Raw genomic sequence first — 19,149 nt, forward strand, 5'->3', positions numbered from 1 at the left:
ATTTCGATTGCCATCTTAGGGATACAGTGATATGGAGGGTTCAGGAGCAGGAGTTATATTATTAGGTGGGTTTTTTATGTCTGCATTGTGGTATACCAGTTGGAGATGTGATGGTTTGATATAAAAAGCTTGCAAATAGATCAGTAGTCCAGGCATGCTGATGGAGTGTGAACCATCCAGTGGGTACCAGTTTGAAATAAGTTAACGTACAGCTATTCCATGCATGACATGATGTCCTGCTAATGCATGATGCTGGAAATAATGAACATTAAGCTTAGCCAAAGATGATCACAATATCTCTATTTCTGTCAGGTTCAGCCTGAGAACCACAGCGAGACAAATCCAGGAACAGCTCAGTTACTTTATTAACTTACACCTAGTAGACAGAATCTCGCCAGGCTAACTCTAACCCCCAATGACAGCAACTAAACCCTCCGAACTCCTTAGGGTGGTACCAGTCTCCTCCTCTTCACTTTCACGTGCTCTGGTTGAGGGCTGAGGAGATGTTGGGATTCCTCTCCCACTCCCTATGACCTTGGACCTCCCCGCTTATGTCTTCCATGACAATTTCATATCATTGTAACCTAAGACTTAGTCCCTTAATACTGATAGAAGTAGGTTCTGAGGATATTTCTTTCAGCAACTGCCTCATGTTTGCATCTCTGAAAATAGATCTACAGAGCAGTCATGGAAGCAAATCCCAGTGAGTCCGTTGAAACTTACTTCCTATGGGGAAGCGAAATCATTTTAACTTAGCTTCATGCTATAGCTCAAGATCTTTAAATGCATAAAATAAACGTACAAATTTCTCTGTACCTGTTGTGTAGCTTGAACCCTCCAGGGTCACAGACTCTTCGAGTTGGTCACATCACTGGCAACATCTGGGTTTCGAAGCTAAGCAAGGTCAGGCCTGAGTTAGTACTTGGACGGGAGAGGAAATTTCAGTATTGTAGACTAAACTGGAAAGTTGAGAAAAAAATCTCAGAACAAGGCAATGGCAAACCACATCAACACCGTTGCCAGAAAAATTACATGGATGCCTCCATGAAGTCACCAGGAGTTGAGCTCCCCTTGATTTTTTTTTTTACTTTTAATGCAACCTGATTATATTTAGATTGAAATTAAATCAATGCTTTGCTCTGTCCTCCTTCATTCATAGCTTATTTATTCTGTCTTTCTTTATTTTGACCATGCGTACTAGCACACTATCCAAAGCTCAGTGAAGCCTCCACCTGAGAAAAAGTCACAGATGCCTGATGTTCATCATCAGAACAAGCAAAATGAAAAAATTCTGATGCTCTTCCAAAACCTTCCTCTTCCTGAACTGGGATCCCTCCATCTCCATGCAGCCAGCCTGTAGTAGAGTTGTTGTGAGGATAAAATGGGAGTATAGAAAGGACAAGGATTGCTGTCCCTGATGGTGGGGTTAGTTCTAATCCAGTGTTTTTCAACCTTGGCCATTTTAAGATGTGTGGACTTCAACTCCCAGAATTTTAAGATGTGTGGACTTCAACTCCCAGAATTTTAAGATGTGTGGACTTCAACTCCCAGAATTTTAAGATGTGTGGACTTCAACTCCCAGAATTCCCCAGCCAGCATGCTGGCTGGGGAATTCTGGGAGTTGAAGTCCACACATCTTAAAGTGACCAAGGTTGAGAAACGCTGTTCTAATCCTAGCAGCAATCAATAATGCAACACCATCAATTCTCATCTTTGCAGATTGGAATGGTGGCTTGGCGCATGACTCTCAAGTCTCCTGAATATCCAGATGGCCGAGACATTATCGTCATTAGCAATGATATCACGTACTGGATCGGGTCCTTTGGCCCCCAAGAAGACTTGCTTTTTCTCAGAGCCTCAGAGCTGGCTCGCATGCAGGGTGTCCCCAGGATTTATGTCGCTGCCAACAGTGGTGCCAGGATTGGCTTGGCTGAAGAGATCCGTCACATGTTCCACGTTGCGTGGGAAGACCCAGCCGACCCCTATAAGGTAAGGCTTATAGCATGGTGTGACGGTGGAGGTGGGGAGTGGGATGAGTCTTCAGAGAGGTATGAAATTTAAATTAAAGTGTGCTCTCTCTTAACTCTCTTTGGTGTGTGCCAGTGGTCTTTCCTTCATGAAAGTTGGGTGTAATCTAGTATAAGCAGAGCCAGTAATGTATGTTGTTCATGCTAATGCGCTCTACATGGGGCTACCCTTGAAGAATATCCGGAAGCTACAGCTCGTTCAAAATGCAGCCGCGCAGATGATATTAGGTGCCCCTAGGATGTGGCACATGTAAAACCTTTGCTGCAGGAGCTGCACTGGGTGCCAGTTTGCTTCCAGGTCCAATTCAAGGTGTTGGTTATCACCTTTAAAGCCCTACATGGCATGGGGCCAGGCTACCTGAGGGACCGTCTCATCCCCCTTATATCAACCTGTCCCACCCGGTCAGGCAGAGAGGGCATGTTGCGGACCCCGTCAGCGAGAGATGTCGGCTGGCAGGGCCCAAGAAGAGACCCTTCTCTGCCGTTGCCCCCGCCCTTTGGAATATTCTCCCCCCAGAGGTACAGTGGGCTCCTACCCTCCCGGCTTTCCAGGAAGGAGTAAAGACCTGGCTCTGCCAGTGTGCATGGGGCGGCATGAGCTCTAACCATCCTTCGGGGTGGTTGGCACCCTGACAATGCTCCCCGAGTTATTCATCAACTCTCCATCTTTCTTGGAAGTTATTTATTATTAGGATTCTTTTATATTGTGTTTTAATGAATTTTATCTTTGCTGTAAACTGCCCAGAGTCGTTTCAGTGAGATGGGCAATGACAAATTTGATAAATAAATAATGTTTTGGATGATGGAAGCACCAGTTCCTGTTTCTCAGTACAGCCAGTGGCTGACTGCCCAGCAGGCTAGACTCAGGGAACTGTGGAGTCCTTGGGGTTCTCTGAGCTTGGTTCTTTTCTTGCAAACGTTTCATTACCTGGCTAGGTAACATCTTCAGTGCTAAAATGGGATGATATGGGACTACATACTATTCAAAAGAGACAAAAGACCAGAAGATTGCCTCACCAGCATTCAATCACCAGCAATCATCTCCAGCAATCATTACCCAGATAAGCAAAGGTCACCACCCGACACACAATCAAGCAGTCAACATATGCTAATCAATGAACTACCAGAAGAGCAAAACAGAACCCCCACCCCACCAGCACTGGCAAAACAGGCCACAGCAGATAAATAGAGAGCAAATCTCATCCCATTCTAGCACTGAAGATGTTACCTAGCCGGGTAATGAAATGTTTGCAAGAAAAGAACCAAGCTCAGAGAACCCCAAGGACTCCACAGTTCAACCCTGAGCTACACATATTCTCCTCCATTACTAGACTCAGGGAAGTTGGTGATTCAGTGTGTTGTGGGAACCTAGCCATTGTCTGAACAAGTTCTGTGAATCAGGCATTGGGTTAAGTCATTAGATGTTTAACTATTCAGGCAGAGCGTATTATGTGAGAGAGCTATTTGGTGTAGTGGTTAAAGATGCTGGACTAGAAACCAGGAGACCATAAGTTCTAGTCCCACCTTAGGCATGAGACTTTGGGTCAGTTGCTCTCTCTCAGCCCTAGGAAGAAGGCAAGGATAAACCAATTTCTGAAAAACGTTGCCAAGAAAACTGTAGGGACTTGTCCAGGTGGTCACCAGGAGTCAGGATGATTCTAAGACACAGTAAACACCCACTCACATGGCAAATTTAGGTTTGTTAGCACAGATTTAGGGCTTAGATACTGAATGAACCCAAGGGGTGAGTCTATAATTGCTTTATAGCTTTCGGTATTTTTAGAGATTTTTAGTAGAAGATTTCAGGCGCTATTCTTTGCTGTCTTGTGAAGTTCATGCAAATACAGAGTAAAATTTAGGTCAGTAATGGGTAGAGAAAGCAATGGGCAGCAAAGTTTGAGGCAAGGAACCAGAAGTAGTAGGAGAGGATAATAAAAAGGAGAAAAGTACAAAATGGATAGTGTGAGCAAATGCACAAGCCAGTGGTAGCTTGGAAATAGGAAGGCGTGCTGGACCTTATGTTCAAAACACATTTCCATGACAGCATCATTTCTCTTATCGTTTAGCCTTCATTGGGCAATTTTCCTATGCTCTCCATATTTTTTTTTCTCCAGACCTTAAATGGAATCTGGCTTAGAGTCTTAATACCTTCATATAATCACAGTGAGAACTAGAAACTTGGTTTGTTTTCAGTGCACAACTGAAATCCCTAGCATTCACTTAAGCGATGGTGGATCTCAAAAGTCTCTTGATGTCGTTTGCAGCCCATGAATAATGTAGCTGTTGACGTTTTCTTCCGTACAACAAATAAAATATATTTATTTGAATAGATACATTTGCCCAATGTTGTCATTTTGAAGTGCCAGATTGATTTGAGATGAGAATAGCTGAACTTCCCTTATGCTGTTTTTCTCTCCTCTTTACCCCCTTCCCCTTTCCAGGGATTCAAGTATCTGTACCTAACTCCTCAAGATTATAAGAAAGTCAGTGCTTTGAACTCGGTACACTGTGAGCATGTGGAAGATGGAGGAGAATCACGGTATGCGTCTTTAAAACATTGTATTTTTTAAAAAAAATACCATAATACCATGTCTTGGAGTACCAAGCCCTTCCCCAGTCGTGAATGCTAATTCAAACTTTTCAGTAAAATTGAGCGTGCACATTATTGTCATTTGTTGGCACCAAAGAAACTGAATGTGACATCTAAGTGGTGACACCTTCTGAGAGATTCTGGCAAAGGTCATTTGCATTATCTGCCATATTTTGACTGTAATGCCAAAGGTTGAACCCAGGGCTTTCTTGTTTCAAGGTAGCTGCTTTACCAGTGAGCTTTGGAGGTCTTGTGTATGCGTTCTTAGCATCTCTGTGGACGCTGAGTTTGACTCTGCAGGGAGGGGTGGGCTGGCATTGGGACTCCTCATCTACCAATACTTTCCCAATGAACTTTGGGACTTTGGTATCTCCGGTCCTTGGACTTCCCACTATGCTGCAAAGAAGGAGTCCTCAAGGGAAGAACAAAAAGTCCTGTCATCAGAGCTGATCTGTTTAAAGGTTGCAGCTTTGCTGTTTGCCTCCAATTCAGGACCATGATTGCCCATCAGATGTTCCATTTTTGATGGAAATTGCAAAATAAAAATCCAGATAGCTCCATCAGAGAGGGTGGAAGTGACTACAGTATACACATACATACGTGTATGTATCTATGTATGTATGTATGTATGTGTGTGTGTGTGTGTACACACACACACACACACACATACATACACAGTATATTGTACAGTAGTGTTTTTCAAACTTGGCAGTTTGAAGATGGGTGGACTTCAACTCCCAGAATTCCCCAGCCAGCCATGGGGAATGGCTGGGGAATTCTGGGAGTTGAAGTCCACCCATCTTCAAACTGCCAAGTTTGAAAAACACATTTGTAGAGCGTAAGGAGGATGGCCTTGACAGAAATATACGCAGGAACTTTTCGCCTAGCAACTCCTGCACATGTTTGTCAAGGTCATCCTCTGTACTCTCTACACATTTATACCTAAATGCAGACATTTCTTTACTTGATTTCTAGGCTGCCTTTCTGTTTGAAAGGAACCTCAAAGAAATTTACAGTTCAAAACAGCACCCCAACAATGCAGAGGGCAACAGATTAAAAACAAATCAATTAAAACATGAAAAAGACCAGGCTAACCAGCTGTGTCTTTCAGTTTCTCAGTGAAGACAAACAAGATTTTCTAAGGGTCAGAGAGAAGGTAGGGGCCAAGGATCATTCACTAGGAAGTGCATCCATAGCTTGGGTGTGATACAGGAGACGGGTCTCCCCCACAAACCTAATAGACGAGATTTTGATAGCAGAGGCATCTTCAGAAAAATCTTATTGGTTGCGGAAGTTCATAATAGAAGAGACAGCCTCCCAGATACCAAACTTTAAGAGGTCTAATGTTTGAAAAGATAGCATCAACTGCCTTACATTCAATCCAGCACACTACTAGTACAGTGGTACCTCTACTTATGAACTTAATCCATTCCGTGACTCTGATCGCAAGTCAAGTTGCTCGCAAGTCGAAGTAAATTTTCCCATAAGGTTCAATGTAATTACCGTTAATCCGTTCCGGCGTCCGCGGACCACGCGTCAGGGGCGGAAAAACGGCCGCTGACCACGCGGCAGGGCAGAAAAATGGCCGCGGACCACGTGTTGGGAGGAAAAATGGCCGTGGACCACGTGGAATGGGCGGGAAAATGGCTGCGGACCACGTGGCACGGGCGGAAAAATGGCCGGAGACCACGTGGAATGGGCGGAAAATGGCCGCGGACCACGTGGAACGGGCAGGAAATGGCCGTGGATCCGGTTCGTAAGTCAAGGTGAGTTCGTAAGTAGAGGTAAATTTTTGGGGCCAGAGCTGGTCATATCTCGAAAAATTTGTAAATAGGGGCGTTCATAAGTAGAGGTACCACTGTATAAGGCTCTGGTTGACTGTTGCAGAGACAGCTTGCTATTACTCTATTTAATACTGTAGAGGAGAATAAGCTCATAGGACTCTCTTGGAGCTCTCCAAGGTCCTGTTTCCCTTTGCCCCCCTTTTTTTCCCACCAGCTGTGCCCCCTTGTTTTATTGAGGTTCTTCCTGTGCCTAGACATTGCCTACACAGCTCCTGTAGAAGCTTGTAGACCACATGAACATAAGAAGTGGCCTGTACTACTGTCTAGTCCAGATCAATTAAATTCCCATATTCTCCCCACTTGCAATCATGGATGGCAGATATAATGGAATCCCCATTGCACATAGGCAATGCCCTTGTGCCACTGATGAATCCAAAACCCTAGAACATGGTTTTCTAAGGTGTGAATTCTATGTAGAACTGCACTCTCAATTTCCATCATAATAGAAAGCATGTCTGGTCATCTTGATCAAAGTTACTTGGAAGTTTTGTTAAGCAAAAGATATCCTGAAATCAGCTGTTTAATTGCCAAGTTTTGTGCCTTACCTCAATGCCACATCATATCCAGCTTTGTCAATAGAAGCCCACCATATGTTTAGCTGTTATAATGCTATTATATTTTTGGATTGTATTGGTTTGTTTTGATTTATTTTTGTGTTCATCTTGGACTATAATGAAGATTATATATGTATGTATGTATGTATGTATGTATGTATGTATGTATGTATTAAATATCCATAGGAGTCCAACAAGGAGGATGTGAGTAATGTAGATGTCTCTCATTTAACATTCAGCCACTTGGGTTCAGAAGTGACTCCTGCCTTAGATCCAAGAGGGTACTATATAGTAATCTAGCTGGAACTAATAGTTTTATTGCCAAATATGACTTTTTTTTTCCTTTTTCTTTATTGTTCCTTGATACTTCCTTCCATCTCGTATCAGGTATAAAATTACAGATATTATTGGGAAAGAGGATGGCCTGGGGACTGAGAACCTGCGGGGATCTGGCATGATTGCTGGAGAATCATCCCTTGCTTATGAAGAGGTCATCACAATTAACCTGGTAAATCCACAATTGTGAGGTGGGATGGTGAGGTTGGAAGATGAGGAGATAAGGAAGTTGAGGCATTCATTGGCTTCATCCTCCTAGATTCTAAGCTCCTGTCATCAGTAGGGCTCATCAAGTGTTGGCTTCACCAGTAGACACAGTCAGACACCAGTAGACTACTGCCAGAAAACTGTAGAGCTCCAAATGTCCCATGTGAAAAGCAGTGGAGGCTTTGGCAGAGCCCTTCTTTCCATCTATGCCCTGGCTGCTCATTGCCATTCCTCATGTAGGTCTCACTTAAGGAAGAGGTAGACCCATGGAAGAGCCTAAGAAGGTGTTCAAAGGACCTCCCTCCCTCCCTCCCTCCCTTCCTTTCTCTCTCTCTCTCTCATCAACTCAAGGTGGCAAGCATACCTAATACTCCTTCCTCCTCCTATTTTCTCCACAAAAACAACCCTATGACATGTGTTGGGTTGGGAGGGAGTGACTGGCCCAAAGTCACCCCACTGGCTTTCATGCCTAAGGGAGGCCTAGAACTCACAGTCTCCTCATTTCTAGTCCAGCACCTTCACCACTACACCAAACTAGCTCTCACTAAGAGGTGTCAGCTTTTTAGAATTTGAGGCAGAGGCTTTGCCTTCACTTGAAATGCTTTCCAGGCCAAATTAGACATATTATTAATGGAATGAATTCATTGGCTGCAGAGGAGGCTTCTTTTGGTGTAGGTGGACATTCTGCTTAAAGAGTAAAATACCCATTACTGTTCTGCTATCTCTCTGGATTCATGTACATACATACACACACAGGCACACAAAACCCACAGTGAGTGCAAAGCATTGACCTAGAATGCTGCAGAACTGAGCATACATCTGGATTTTTTTTTTTTTAAGGTGACCTGTCGTGCCATTGGAATTGGGGCTTATGTTGTTCGACTGGGACAAAGGACAATCCAAGTGGAAAATTCACATATAATCTTGACCGGAGCTGGAGCTCTCAACAAAGTAAGCCCCTCCTTCACCTTCTTGTCTGTAGATCACAATTTTAAAATACAAATTGGCTGCAGTGAGTTGATTGGCCAAGATTCTGTTTGCTAAGGTGTTCTAGATCAGAGGGCAGAAAAGCACTGCCTGGTGGTTTGAAGTCCTTGCCTCCTTGGCTGTTGATATTAGCTGGAAGAAATGGGATTGCCAATGAATATGAATGTGGCCCTGTCCACATGTAACAATGAGTTGGCTTAACGTTAACATTAAAGTGTGCTGCTGCATTCCCAGTTGGTTCTGCTTGGCTGCTCCTGTTACGGGGAGGAGTTGCGTAAACTAAGGAATTACTCCCCGTGTTTCCATTTAGCTGAGAGATGGGCAACCCAAGGCCTGCGGGCTCTAGGAAGTCCCTTAGCCTACCAAGATGGTGCCCCCCCCCCAAATTTGGTAGCAAAATGCCCAATGTTTAGGGACATCATTTGAGTTTTTGTTTTTCTACAAAATAATATTGGAAACAGGAGGCAGGAGCCTCTGGGAAGCAAACAGCTCCAATTTCTACCCTTTAAAACCCTCAAAGCAATCTGAAATCATGCTCCTGATAAAATGAGGCAAGATTGCTATGTATGCCAGAGAAAAAAATGGAATACATGTATAACAAATGATAATTGAAGGATTGTTTTTCTGCCAGGCTAATGCATGCTTTACTAGTTCTGTTCTTTTTTAATTTTCCAAACTCTGCTTTACAGATAGTCCTGGTGTTACGACCACTCGTTCAGCGACCATTCAAAGTTACGATGGCGCTGAATGAGGGGAAGCCTGGTCTGTGAAGTTGCAGCTGTTGCAGCATCCCTGCAGTCACGTGATCACGATTTGGGGGCTTGGCAACCAGCTTGCAATTATGATGGTTGCAGCGTCCTGTGGTCACGTGATTGCCATTTGTGACCTTCCCTGCTGGCTTCCCACAAGCAAAGTCAATGGGGAAGCCGGCAGGAGGTTGCAAGTTGCTCCCGCTCCCACCACTTTATCGCCCGCCCGCAGCATCTGCGCACCTGCCCATACTACATAGTGCCTGCCCACATCACCCACCCACCCACCCGCCTGTAACTCTCATTTGCAGCTCTCACCCCCAGCCTGCTTGCCTGGGACTCCTGCCTCTTCCTCATCGTGATCACAGAGTGAGGTCCTCGCTTAATGACCTGCGCAATCCTGGTGTTACGACGACAACAGGGACTGCTGGGATTGCTGTTGTTAAGCGATGCAGTCAGGTGACGTCACGCTTTACGACCGCATCGCTTAGTGATGGAAACTCCAGTCCCAATCGCCATCGTAACCCAAGGACTACCTGGTAGTGGATTCTTTTGTAAATTGCTTTGAACATGTTTGGAAAAGTGATACCTTAGAAGTCACTTGCTGATTGCAGTAAAGTAGCTTTCCCTGTCCTCACCCTGCTGGATGTCAATCAGCCTAATCATTTGCAATCCTGGCTGGGAATTTGGGGAGGAGTTGCCACAGCAGATCTGAAGGGGATTCCAGCTGGGGTTGATATGATCAAAATAATGAATAAATAATACTGTTATTACACTAAGATAGCCCACTCCCCTCTTATACCAGAGCCTTGTCCTGAGTTTCCTCCTGGAGGTCTGCACAAGGCTCATGGGCTTAGTGTGTTTCGATTTGTATATATACTTAGAGTCATTGTTGAAAACAAGATGCAAAATTTACACATTTTATTTGTTTATGCAATTCGATGCTGCACGACTCCAAATGACTCCGGGTGGCTCACGATATGCCAAAACCACATAAAAACAATATAAGAGAAACAACCAAGCAACAAAACCCAACCAAAGCAATATATTAACGTTGATGCACATTTTTAGAACGTTGAACTTCAGTTTCAGCCCTGATGTCCAGATTGGGCAAATACGTAAGAGAGCCTCTGCTTAAGAACTCAAGAGGCACAATATTGTCTGACTCTGTTGGTGGCATTGACTTCATATTGGCTTGGAAAAAGGCAACAGTAGGGCTTGATATAAAATTAGCACAGTCTTAAGCCTCCCTTTCCTGGTCTGGACATCTCAGGGAGCCACATTCCAGATTTTCAGCGGCCATGTACACCCCTATGGGTTTGCCCACCCCTCACCCTCGCTTTTCCGAGACCTGTGGAAAAGGCGTTGGATGCAAATTGAAAAAGCTTTCTTGGGTAGTCCTTCTGCGAGTAGAATTACCCACTGTACAATCCAGATTCCTGCTTCTGTTTTATTTAGATCAATGTGCTCTTCTCGGCTACCTTGCTGATTCTCCAGCCGCTGTTTCTGCAGAATAATGACCCCTCTCTAAGAGAAAAGCGAGGTTGGCTTGTTTGCAGCCTGTACACAATATACCTGAATGAATTGTCCTCTGGGGATGGAACTGCCCCAACCTCCTACCCATCCCACTTTAGGTTTTAAACAGGGTTGGAAGCAAGAGTCAAAGGCTACGGCTCTTAAATCACCACACCACCCAGGCAGCAGCTGTTTGAGATTTATGCTCAAGAGCCCAGTTCTTGTGTGCAGAAGAGAGAAACAATTTGCCCTTGAATTACAGACAGACACAGAGAGGGAGAGAGAACAAGAGGAAGCAGGTGGCAGAGTGGGGGGCGATTCCACTTTTATTTTCTTTCTTTGGGTAGCAATCTGATTCTGGGGATTTGCAGCACAGCGATGACAAAGATTGGAGGAGGATGTTGTTACTATACGATTGTGGCACCCTGGGCCAAAGGTTCAAGGAGATGTAGACCTTTTCTTTGATGCAAACTGATCAGTGCCTAGAGTTAAGCAATGCACTTAAAAATAATGAAAATACAGACGCATGAGCTTTACTTGGGTGGTGGGGAGGGCGGTTGGGGAATATTGCTGTTCAGGTTGCATTTTAAGAATCTGAGTTCTGGCCGTAGAATCTTTGCTTAAGATTTGGGCAGCCAAAGGACCAAGTCAACGAAAGACATTGTTTTGTGTTTGCGCGTTGTCTGTTGGGAGAAGCTGTGATTTGGTGGGAATGGAGCATGTGTCTTATACTGGGGTTCTCCACTGAAAAAGTGGAAGATGGTGAGAAATATTACCAGCCAGTGCTGGGCTGAATGGACCCAGGGGTATGTAGCATAAGGAATACGACTCTCTGGATACTACTGTATGGTAGTACCATGGAATTTATACCAGTCTGGTTAATCCAGAGTTTTCTTTCTTCTGCCTAGTTCCTTCCTTTCTTCTGGGACCAGGGATAGGTATCCAAGTTCATGGATATGCTTTCAAGGGGAATCAGATGTTTGAGTGCAACTACATAGCCCATGGATCCTTGATAGTCCAGACGTAGACCCCACATTCAAGGCTTCCAAGTTGGAGCTCTAGAGCTTCTTTCAATGAATGAAAAGTAAGGGGTGCCTGATCCCTAACCAAGAAGTCTCAGTCACTCACACAAAGCACCTGCTTTTTATCGTACCTTCTACTTGGTGTGTTCCTTGATGGGGTTGGTAGGGCTGTGTGTGACAAGAGGAGATAACAAGGGCTGTGTTTGATAACATCGTCAACCTGGAATGAAAGACTGTATGGGTTGAGTGGTATTCGGTTAGAAGGAGGACAAAGAAAAGAAGAATTTGGCATGCGTGATTTGGACCACAGGCAATCTGCCAGGGAATACAAGCTACCTATGAACCTCATTATTTGCTTGTATTCCCTTGTATTTGCAGCCTGGTATCAAAGCTGCAAAGTCATTATAGTCAATTCCCGGTGGGATTTAGATAATGACCAGAAGGCTCTAATTGGAGTTATCATATGCTCCATAATTCACCCTCAATATCACATCCACCCATATGGATGTGAACCCAAGGGTGGGTGGGTGGATGGATTTATTTATTTATTGACTTTGTACTCCTGCCAAATATTCATGTCCAGAGCTTCCAGAGCCTCTTACACTAGTAGCAAACACACAAGGAAAAAAAGAGCCACAGGAATAGCCCCCCAATACCCCACCCCAAACAAAAACAAAACACAACCCCGTTTAAAGAATAAGCCCGAACTGTTAATTAATTCACTAGTGGCAGTCACTCTCCAAAGACCCTCCAGAGAAGCTTGATTTTTATCAGTTTCCACTATGACTGAAGGGGCTAGATTCACTCCTGGGGGGAGACTGTTCCACAGTGTTGGTGCCAGAACTGAAAAGCAATGTTTTATGGTCTCAGCCCCTCCACCCTCACCTCACGAAATGGGCACCACTAGCAGATTCTTCTCGGAGCCTCATCTCAAGTAAGTCAACTCTTGGCTGAGTAAGTGGGCCTGCCATATAGGGCTTCAAATTTAAACACATTTAAAGTTATTTATTTATTTAAATGATTTATGTGGGTGTCCAACTCATCAATAGCAACTTGGGCAGGGAATGTAAGGTAAGCATAATCAAATAATGACCAACAGAAAACATACAAACACTGAAAACAGGAGAAAAACAGGTTTTCATGGTCTTATGGAAGGGGAGAATGCTGCTCCAGAGGGTAGGGGCTGCAGCAGAGGAGGTCTGCTTCCTGGGTCTCACTAGGTGACATGGTTTCATAGAAGAGACCTGAAGCATGCTCCCTGCTGGATCTCGTGAGATGGACAGAGATGAGACTTGATGAGTTGAAACTGGCACTTTGAAACAGCACCCAGATTCGGAACAGAGCCCAAAAAATAGCTTTAGCATGTTCAAAATGACATAAAAAATTTTTTTGGGGGGGGAGGGCTTTAAAATCAGCTCAGTGTAGAGTGTATTGTAGAGTGATAAGGACATGAGTCACTAGCCAGAACCTCCCACTCCAAGTAGTGTAGAGTTGCAAGTGGCACACCAGCAGGAGCTGGGCTTCCATCTGCACACCCAGCAATAGCTGTGAGTCTGAACTTACAGATGTATTCCCTTTGGGGGGGCAGTGCCCCACCCTCAAGAGGCAACACTGGAGCTGACGGGACAGCAGTAAACAAGCAATAATTCTGTCTTGCTCAGATTCAGCTTTAACCAGTTTCATCCAGTCCATACCCCAACAGTCTTCCTTCCATTGTTGGAAGACTTCAGGATCTCCAACCAAGCCTAGGATAGCAGTGTAAAACCAGATATCATCAGATATTGATCACATCGTACCCAAGACCTCATAATAATGTATTTTAGCAGTTTATGTAAATATTAAACAGGAGTGGGGAGAGGACCAACTCCTTTGGCACTTCATACTTGAGTAGCCTCTGGACGGACTTTTCCTCACCCCTAACTGGCCACTGAGGTAGGGGAGGAGCCACTGTAAAATACTGCCTCCAGCCTCCAACCCTTGCAGGCTATCCATAGGATACCATGGCCAGTGATATTAAAGGCCATTGAAGAGGCCCTAAAGCACTGGGAGATATGCACCACTCGCATCGAGGTCCTGACACATGGGATCAACTAGAACAGCCAGTACTGTCTCAGTCCCATGTCCAGACTGAAAGTGGTCAAGATAACCCACTTTCTCTAGGGTGCTTTGCAGCTGAATCCCCACCATGTCCTCAATAACCTTCCCTAAAAGGAAAATGGAAACCCAGCAGTAGTTATTGAACACACTGGATCCGGAGAGGGCACACCAAGGCCTCCTTCAAGGCTCCAAGAATAACCTTCTCCCCAAACAAGGTGTTGCTTATCACACCACCATTCCCCACCCCCCACCCCAAGGAGCCAGGAGAGGCATAGACGAAGTCTGCAAGTGGCAGGGCTCATAGTAGAAAGTACTCTGTCTACTTCATTGGCATTCACAGGCCAAAAAGACGCCCAGATAACATGGCAAGACGCAGCCGCAGTGACCATCATGGATTTCAGTCATGAAGGGCCCAGACATGGGCAAATCTGAGTGACATTATCAGCTGGGCAAAACTATCACAACAGCCAGGGGGGTGATCTTCCTGTCCTTGCGTCCCTCATGGAGGGTTCATCATGGCGAATCAGTCCATCCGACAACAGGTAGCTGGTGTGATAAAGGAGGAGAGTAATGGTGCTTTGCTACTATTATTGCCATGTCTTTGCCCACGTTACTGGCGGATCCCAAACCTGAGCTTGTACCCAGCTTGGTCAGTTCACTTTAAGCCTTCCTCTGCCAGATGTTGCTTCATCTCTGAGAACTTTCCAGAAAACCAAGGAGCACCCTGGTGCCCAGAGAGAAACTGCTCGGGGCCAACCAAAAAACCTATGGAATTGCCTGCAAGGTCACTGGGGAACGTCCAAGTGCCTCCCCATCTGCCAGGCGGTGGATGCCACTGACCCTATAGTCTCCGTTTCATCGCCCCCTTTAGAAAATTCCTATCCTGGCTAGCCATTTGGGGAACTGACGTTCCAGCTGATCTGGAGGACCCAAGCTGGGGAAAAGCGGCTCAGAAAGAAATATCCGATGAGAGGATTGTAGCGTTTTAAGGCTGAACCTTAAAAAGGACCCCATCCACCAGCTTTGACTGGAAAGAGGGGGAGAGAACGGGGGGAAATGGGGAGGGGAACCTGTGCACGAAGTAGAGTTTGCTACAGATGTAGTTTCCTCCTGATTGGAGTGAAGAAGCTGGTGTGAATGTTTCAGCCTGCATCTTGGCTGAAGCAATGTTGTGGCAACCTGGAAGCTGCCAAGGGAGGATGGCATTTGGATTCTCTAGCTGGCTTGTGCGCATCTTTCTATCCTACCCTTTGTCTTCAGTATTTGCAGGGCATGCGGGGAAAGCATAGGCACGTTGGTGTGTCGTCCCCCCCCCGCTTCTCTGTATACATTTGTTTGTGTGTGTGTGTGTGTGTGTGCGCGCGCGCACTGCATCGAGTTCATTGACCCTCCTCCCTCTTCACCATCCTCGCCCCCCCCTCCGAAAATTGAAATAATGATAATGCATGTCTCCCAACTGCATCAAAGTATCAGCCCATCAAAAACCAGGAGGCATGAAATGCAAATGGTACGGTGATGGCAAATGGATGGTGCATGATCCCCTGATGCCGAATGAATTTTAAAAGATGACAATGTACACATATGGGGGGGGGGGGAGGAATAGAGGAGGAAGAGGAGGAGGAGGAGGGCGAGAGAGAGGCTTTGAAATAAACACGTTATCCCAGCCATAGTTTTCTTGTGTGCGTGCGTGTGTGTGTTTTCTTGCTGCTCACTCCTGACAATATTTTTTCACACTTCACTGAGCATCCACTCTGCCTCTTCCCACCCTCCCTCCCCCCACTCTTCTTCTCTCTGTCTCTCTCTCTGTCTCTCTCTCTCTCTCGCCTACCTCTCGCTCATGTCTCGGGTCGCGTCACTGCAGCTCCGGTGGATATAATAAGATAGAAAGTATGAGGTTGTTATTTGCATAGAAATAGCATGGAGCCCCCAGGCAGAATTCAGAGGGCGGGGGAGAGAAGGACACAGAGATCATTTGTCTAAAATTTTAATCTAAACTTTTGCTGAGCCTTTTTTGTGTTTTTTTTCCCCTCCCCTCCCCTCCCCCCCTCCCTCCCCAAATCCACTTTCTATCCAAATGCCGCCCGCAAGCTCCCACATTAGACACATACATACAAGCTGTTTGTTTTAACACAATGCTGCTTGGGAGAAGTTCAATTGCTTCATACCAGTTGTATTGTCAGAATTCGGTAACGTGTAGATTATGGTTTGCATTCTTTTTATTCGAAATGAGTTATGAAGTACAGTGGCTTTCTGTGTATATAAATATGTCCTACGTGCATAGGTTTTATTATCTTTTTTCTCCTCTTTCACACACATTAGTTTGATGTACACATTAACCTGACTCCATATTTCGCAGACTTCTGCACTGTAGCTGGCAGTTTAAATGTAACAAGGTATAGATTAAAAGACATGTTTTGAGAGAGAATGTGTTCAGAAATGTGTATTTCAATTAAAAATGTCATGCAGGTGTTTTAAAAATAACACTAATTTATATTATTATGGTCCTTTGAGTCCATCCTGGCTCCTGGTGGCTAGAATCATAGAATCCTAGGGTTGGAAGGGATCTGGGAGGTCATCTAGTCCAACCCCCCGCCCAGGGCAAGAATCTTCCTCCCATCCTAGACAGGTGGCTGTCCAACCTTTGTCTGAAAACCTCCAGTGATGGAGCACCCCTGAGTCCAGGAAGCATGGCTTCATAGCTCTCACAGTCACAAAACTCCTCCATATACTGTATCAGGTTTGGATCTCCCCCTATAAAGCTTCCACCTGTTGGTTCTCATCCTATCCTCAGGCACTATGGAGAATAAATCCAAACCCTCTTCCCTGTTACAGCCCTTCAAATGTTTGAAGACTCCTATCGTGTCTTCCCATAGCCTTCTCTATTTAGGCTAAACATGCCAGGTTCCTTTAACTGCACTTTGTAGGATTTAGCCTCCAAGCCCCTCACCATCTTTCGTGTTCTCCTCTGCATTCTGTCTAGTTCATCAGCATCCTTTCTGCTTTGGGGTGACCAAAACTGGACACAGTATTCCAGGTGTGGTCTCACCAGTGCAGCGTAGAGCAGATCACTTCTTCCAAGTATGACTATTGAGCCTATCTTTACCTTATACGTTTAATTTTTTCCTATCAAAGTACAGAACCCTACATTTTGTGGAAAAAGGCTGAATGTTCAAGCCTTTTGAACCTTGGACTGGTTGCATAGGCGTTAGTAATCCTCCCAGCTTTGTGTTGTCTGCAAATTTGCTGAGGATCCCTTCTATCCCCTCATCTAAGTCATTTATAAAAATCTTAAAGGCACTTGGCCTTGGACAGAACCCAGAGGGACCTCACCGCATACCTTCTCTAAGGTTCCCGCAGTACTCTGTTCCCTGATTCATTCCTGGTAATTCTTTTTCATAAACAATCGTGTTTAAAAAAAAGAAGGGAAACAGAACAGTTTCATCGGTGAAGCCCTGTTCTCCTCCCAGACGCAGGAAGGTGTCACTGATGAAAAGTAGACTGATTTGTGCAAGTGTGCGCAGACATGTTTTTAATGCATTTCACTCAGATAGTGAGTCTCTTTGTTTTCACTTGGTTTTGTCACCCATCAAGCAAACATGGCTTCCTGGAAAATGGAATGTGGAATTGGCTGGATTAACCATGTTATGCCACACAGATAACTTCCAATACGTGTTCTGCAGCCCACAAAAAAGAGAGTGCTTTTTGGGAACCGTGTAGGGTCTCATGCCTCTGTCTAGAGCAGTGTTTCTCAACCTTAGCAACTTTAAGATGGGTGGACTTCAACTTCCAGAATTCTGGGAGTTGAAGTCCACCCATCTTAAAGTTGCTAAGGTTGAGAAACACTGGTCTCAAGTGATATTGAAAGACTTATCCCAGGATAAAACCAGCAGTCTGTTAATCCTCACACTTGGCTAGTCATTGCAGTTTTATCCAGCCTGTACAGAAGTTAGGGGAAAAGGTTGCAAAGAATGTGGAGATGCTTCAAAGGCCTTTGCTTCCAGGACCTTCAAGGGAGTTGTTGATCAGCCTTGTCACTGTGTCAGTTAGGGCTACCATACCTGGGCTGCCAAAATCCATTAGACGGTAGCAGAGAATTAGTTTCCTGTATCTATTTGCTGCTAATCAGGGGTTCCCAGTTTTGGCAGCCCAGTCCTTTGAGGACAGGGTCACATACCAACTGCTCACTGTCGATTCTAAGTAAGGTATTCTGTTTTATTTTTTTGGTGTAGTCTTAACCCAGTTTCAATATTTAAACTTTTCTCGTCTGTGTGCAAAGGGGATTATATTCCTCCCTTCCCCTTTCTCACATTAAAATAGTGTCTGCATTTGGAATATCGCTGGAGGCTTCCTGAACCATCAGTCAAAGGGTTTCCTTTCTGTTCTTGAACCCGTGGTTTCGGTCAATGCTGGGTCTGATGGGGATCAGGAGCCCCTGCAGATGCCTCTTGTCATGACAAATGAGATCAAAGTAATAATGCGAGAGTTGAATCTGCAAGGGCCGTTCTTACCATGCAAAGGAGCATTATTATAATTATTAATGCATCATATGAATCTTTCTGGCACAGCACGACTGTTAGGATGGATATGAACAGATGCAATACCTGAAGAATGCTAATTGGAAAGAAAAGGGAAAAAAGGGTGTGAAAAGGAAACTGACGCTTGGCTAGAATGGGAATGCTTTCCCCCAGCCATTCCTTGAAGCTTCTCAAGGTTATTTTGTTCCTGTGCTTCTAGAAAGAGGAAGAGAAGGGGTGTTGGTGTTGTAGTTGTGCTGACGGCAACAGCTGCTGCAGTCTTGGGAAGTTCAGGATATTGGAGTTAGGGGAAAAAGGCTTGGCCTGGGTGAGACTGGATCCAGCGGTGCTGTAGAGTTAAATTGGATTCCAGCCCAACCGTTTGGATGTAGAAATGGCATGCAAGGGAGATAGAGGGAAAAACAGCCCAAGGTCCTACAGGACAAAGTGGTTTCAAGAGGTAAAATTCTCTGAAGGCCATCATGAGATGCTACCTTGTGTGGAGAAGAGAACAATGACTACAGAAGATCCAGGGAATCTGGGCAGATCTTTGGATCCAGGGAAGGCCATGAGGAAAGGGTGGACTTGAAGGGCCCACTCAATCTAAACGTTGGTCTTGGTGAACAGGGAAGCCATGGGTCAGCAAAGCTGTTAGACTCTTGGTAGTATAGAACAGTGAATGCCAAGTGATCAAGGATGGCTTAGTA

At 45.0% G+C, this 19,149-nt stretch overlaps 1 protein-coding gene across 6 annotated transcripts in view; it reads left to right on the plus strand.

Annotated features, from left to right (window-relative positions):
* ACACA (acetyl-CoA carboxylase alpha) overlaps nucleotides 1-19,149 on the plus strand; it is a 237,437-nt gene that overhangs the window by 149,956 nt on the left and 68,332 nt on the right. For all 6 annotated transcript variants that reach the window (XM_088152435.1, XM_088152437.1, XM_088152436.1 and 3 more), the window contains 4 exons: nucleotides 1,720-1,989; nucleotides 4,469-4,566; nucleotides 7,403-7,523; nucleotides 8,399-8,509. In XM_088152435.1, the coding sequence (XP_088008561.1) occupies nucleotides 1,720-1,989; nucleotides 4,469-4,566; nucleotides 7,403-7,523; nucleotides 8,399-8,509 (600 nt within the window). The remainder of the gene's footprint in view (nucleotides 1-1,719; nucleotides 1,990-4,468; nucleotides 4,567-7,402; nucleotides 7,524-8,398; nucleotides 8,510-19,149) is intronic.

The sequence above is a fragment of the Python bivittatus genome, unplaced genomic scaffold (genome assembly GCF_059951505.1).
Source record: "Python bivittatus isolate LINGU-HERP-01145 unplaced genomic scaffold, Pbiv_v1 ctg000690_np1212, whole genome shotgun sequence".
NCBI lineage: Eukaryota > Metazoa > Chordata > Lepidosauria > Squamata > Pythonidae > Python > Python bivittatus.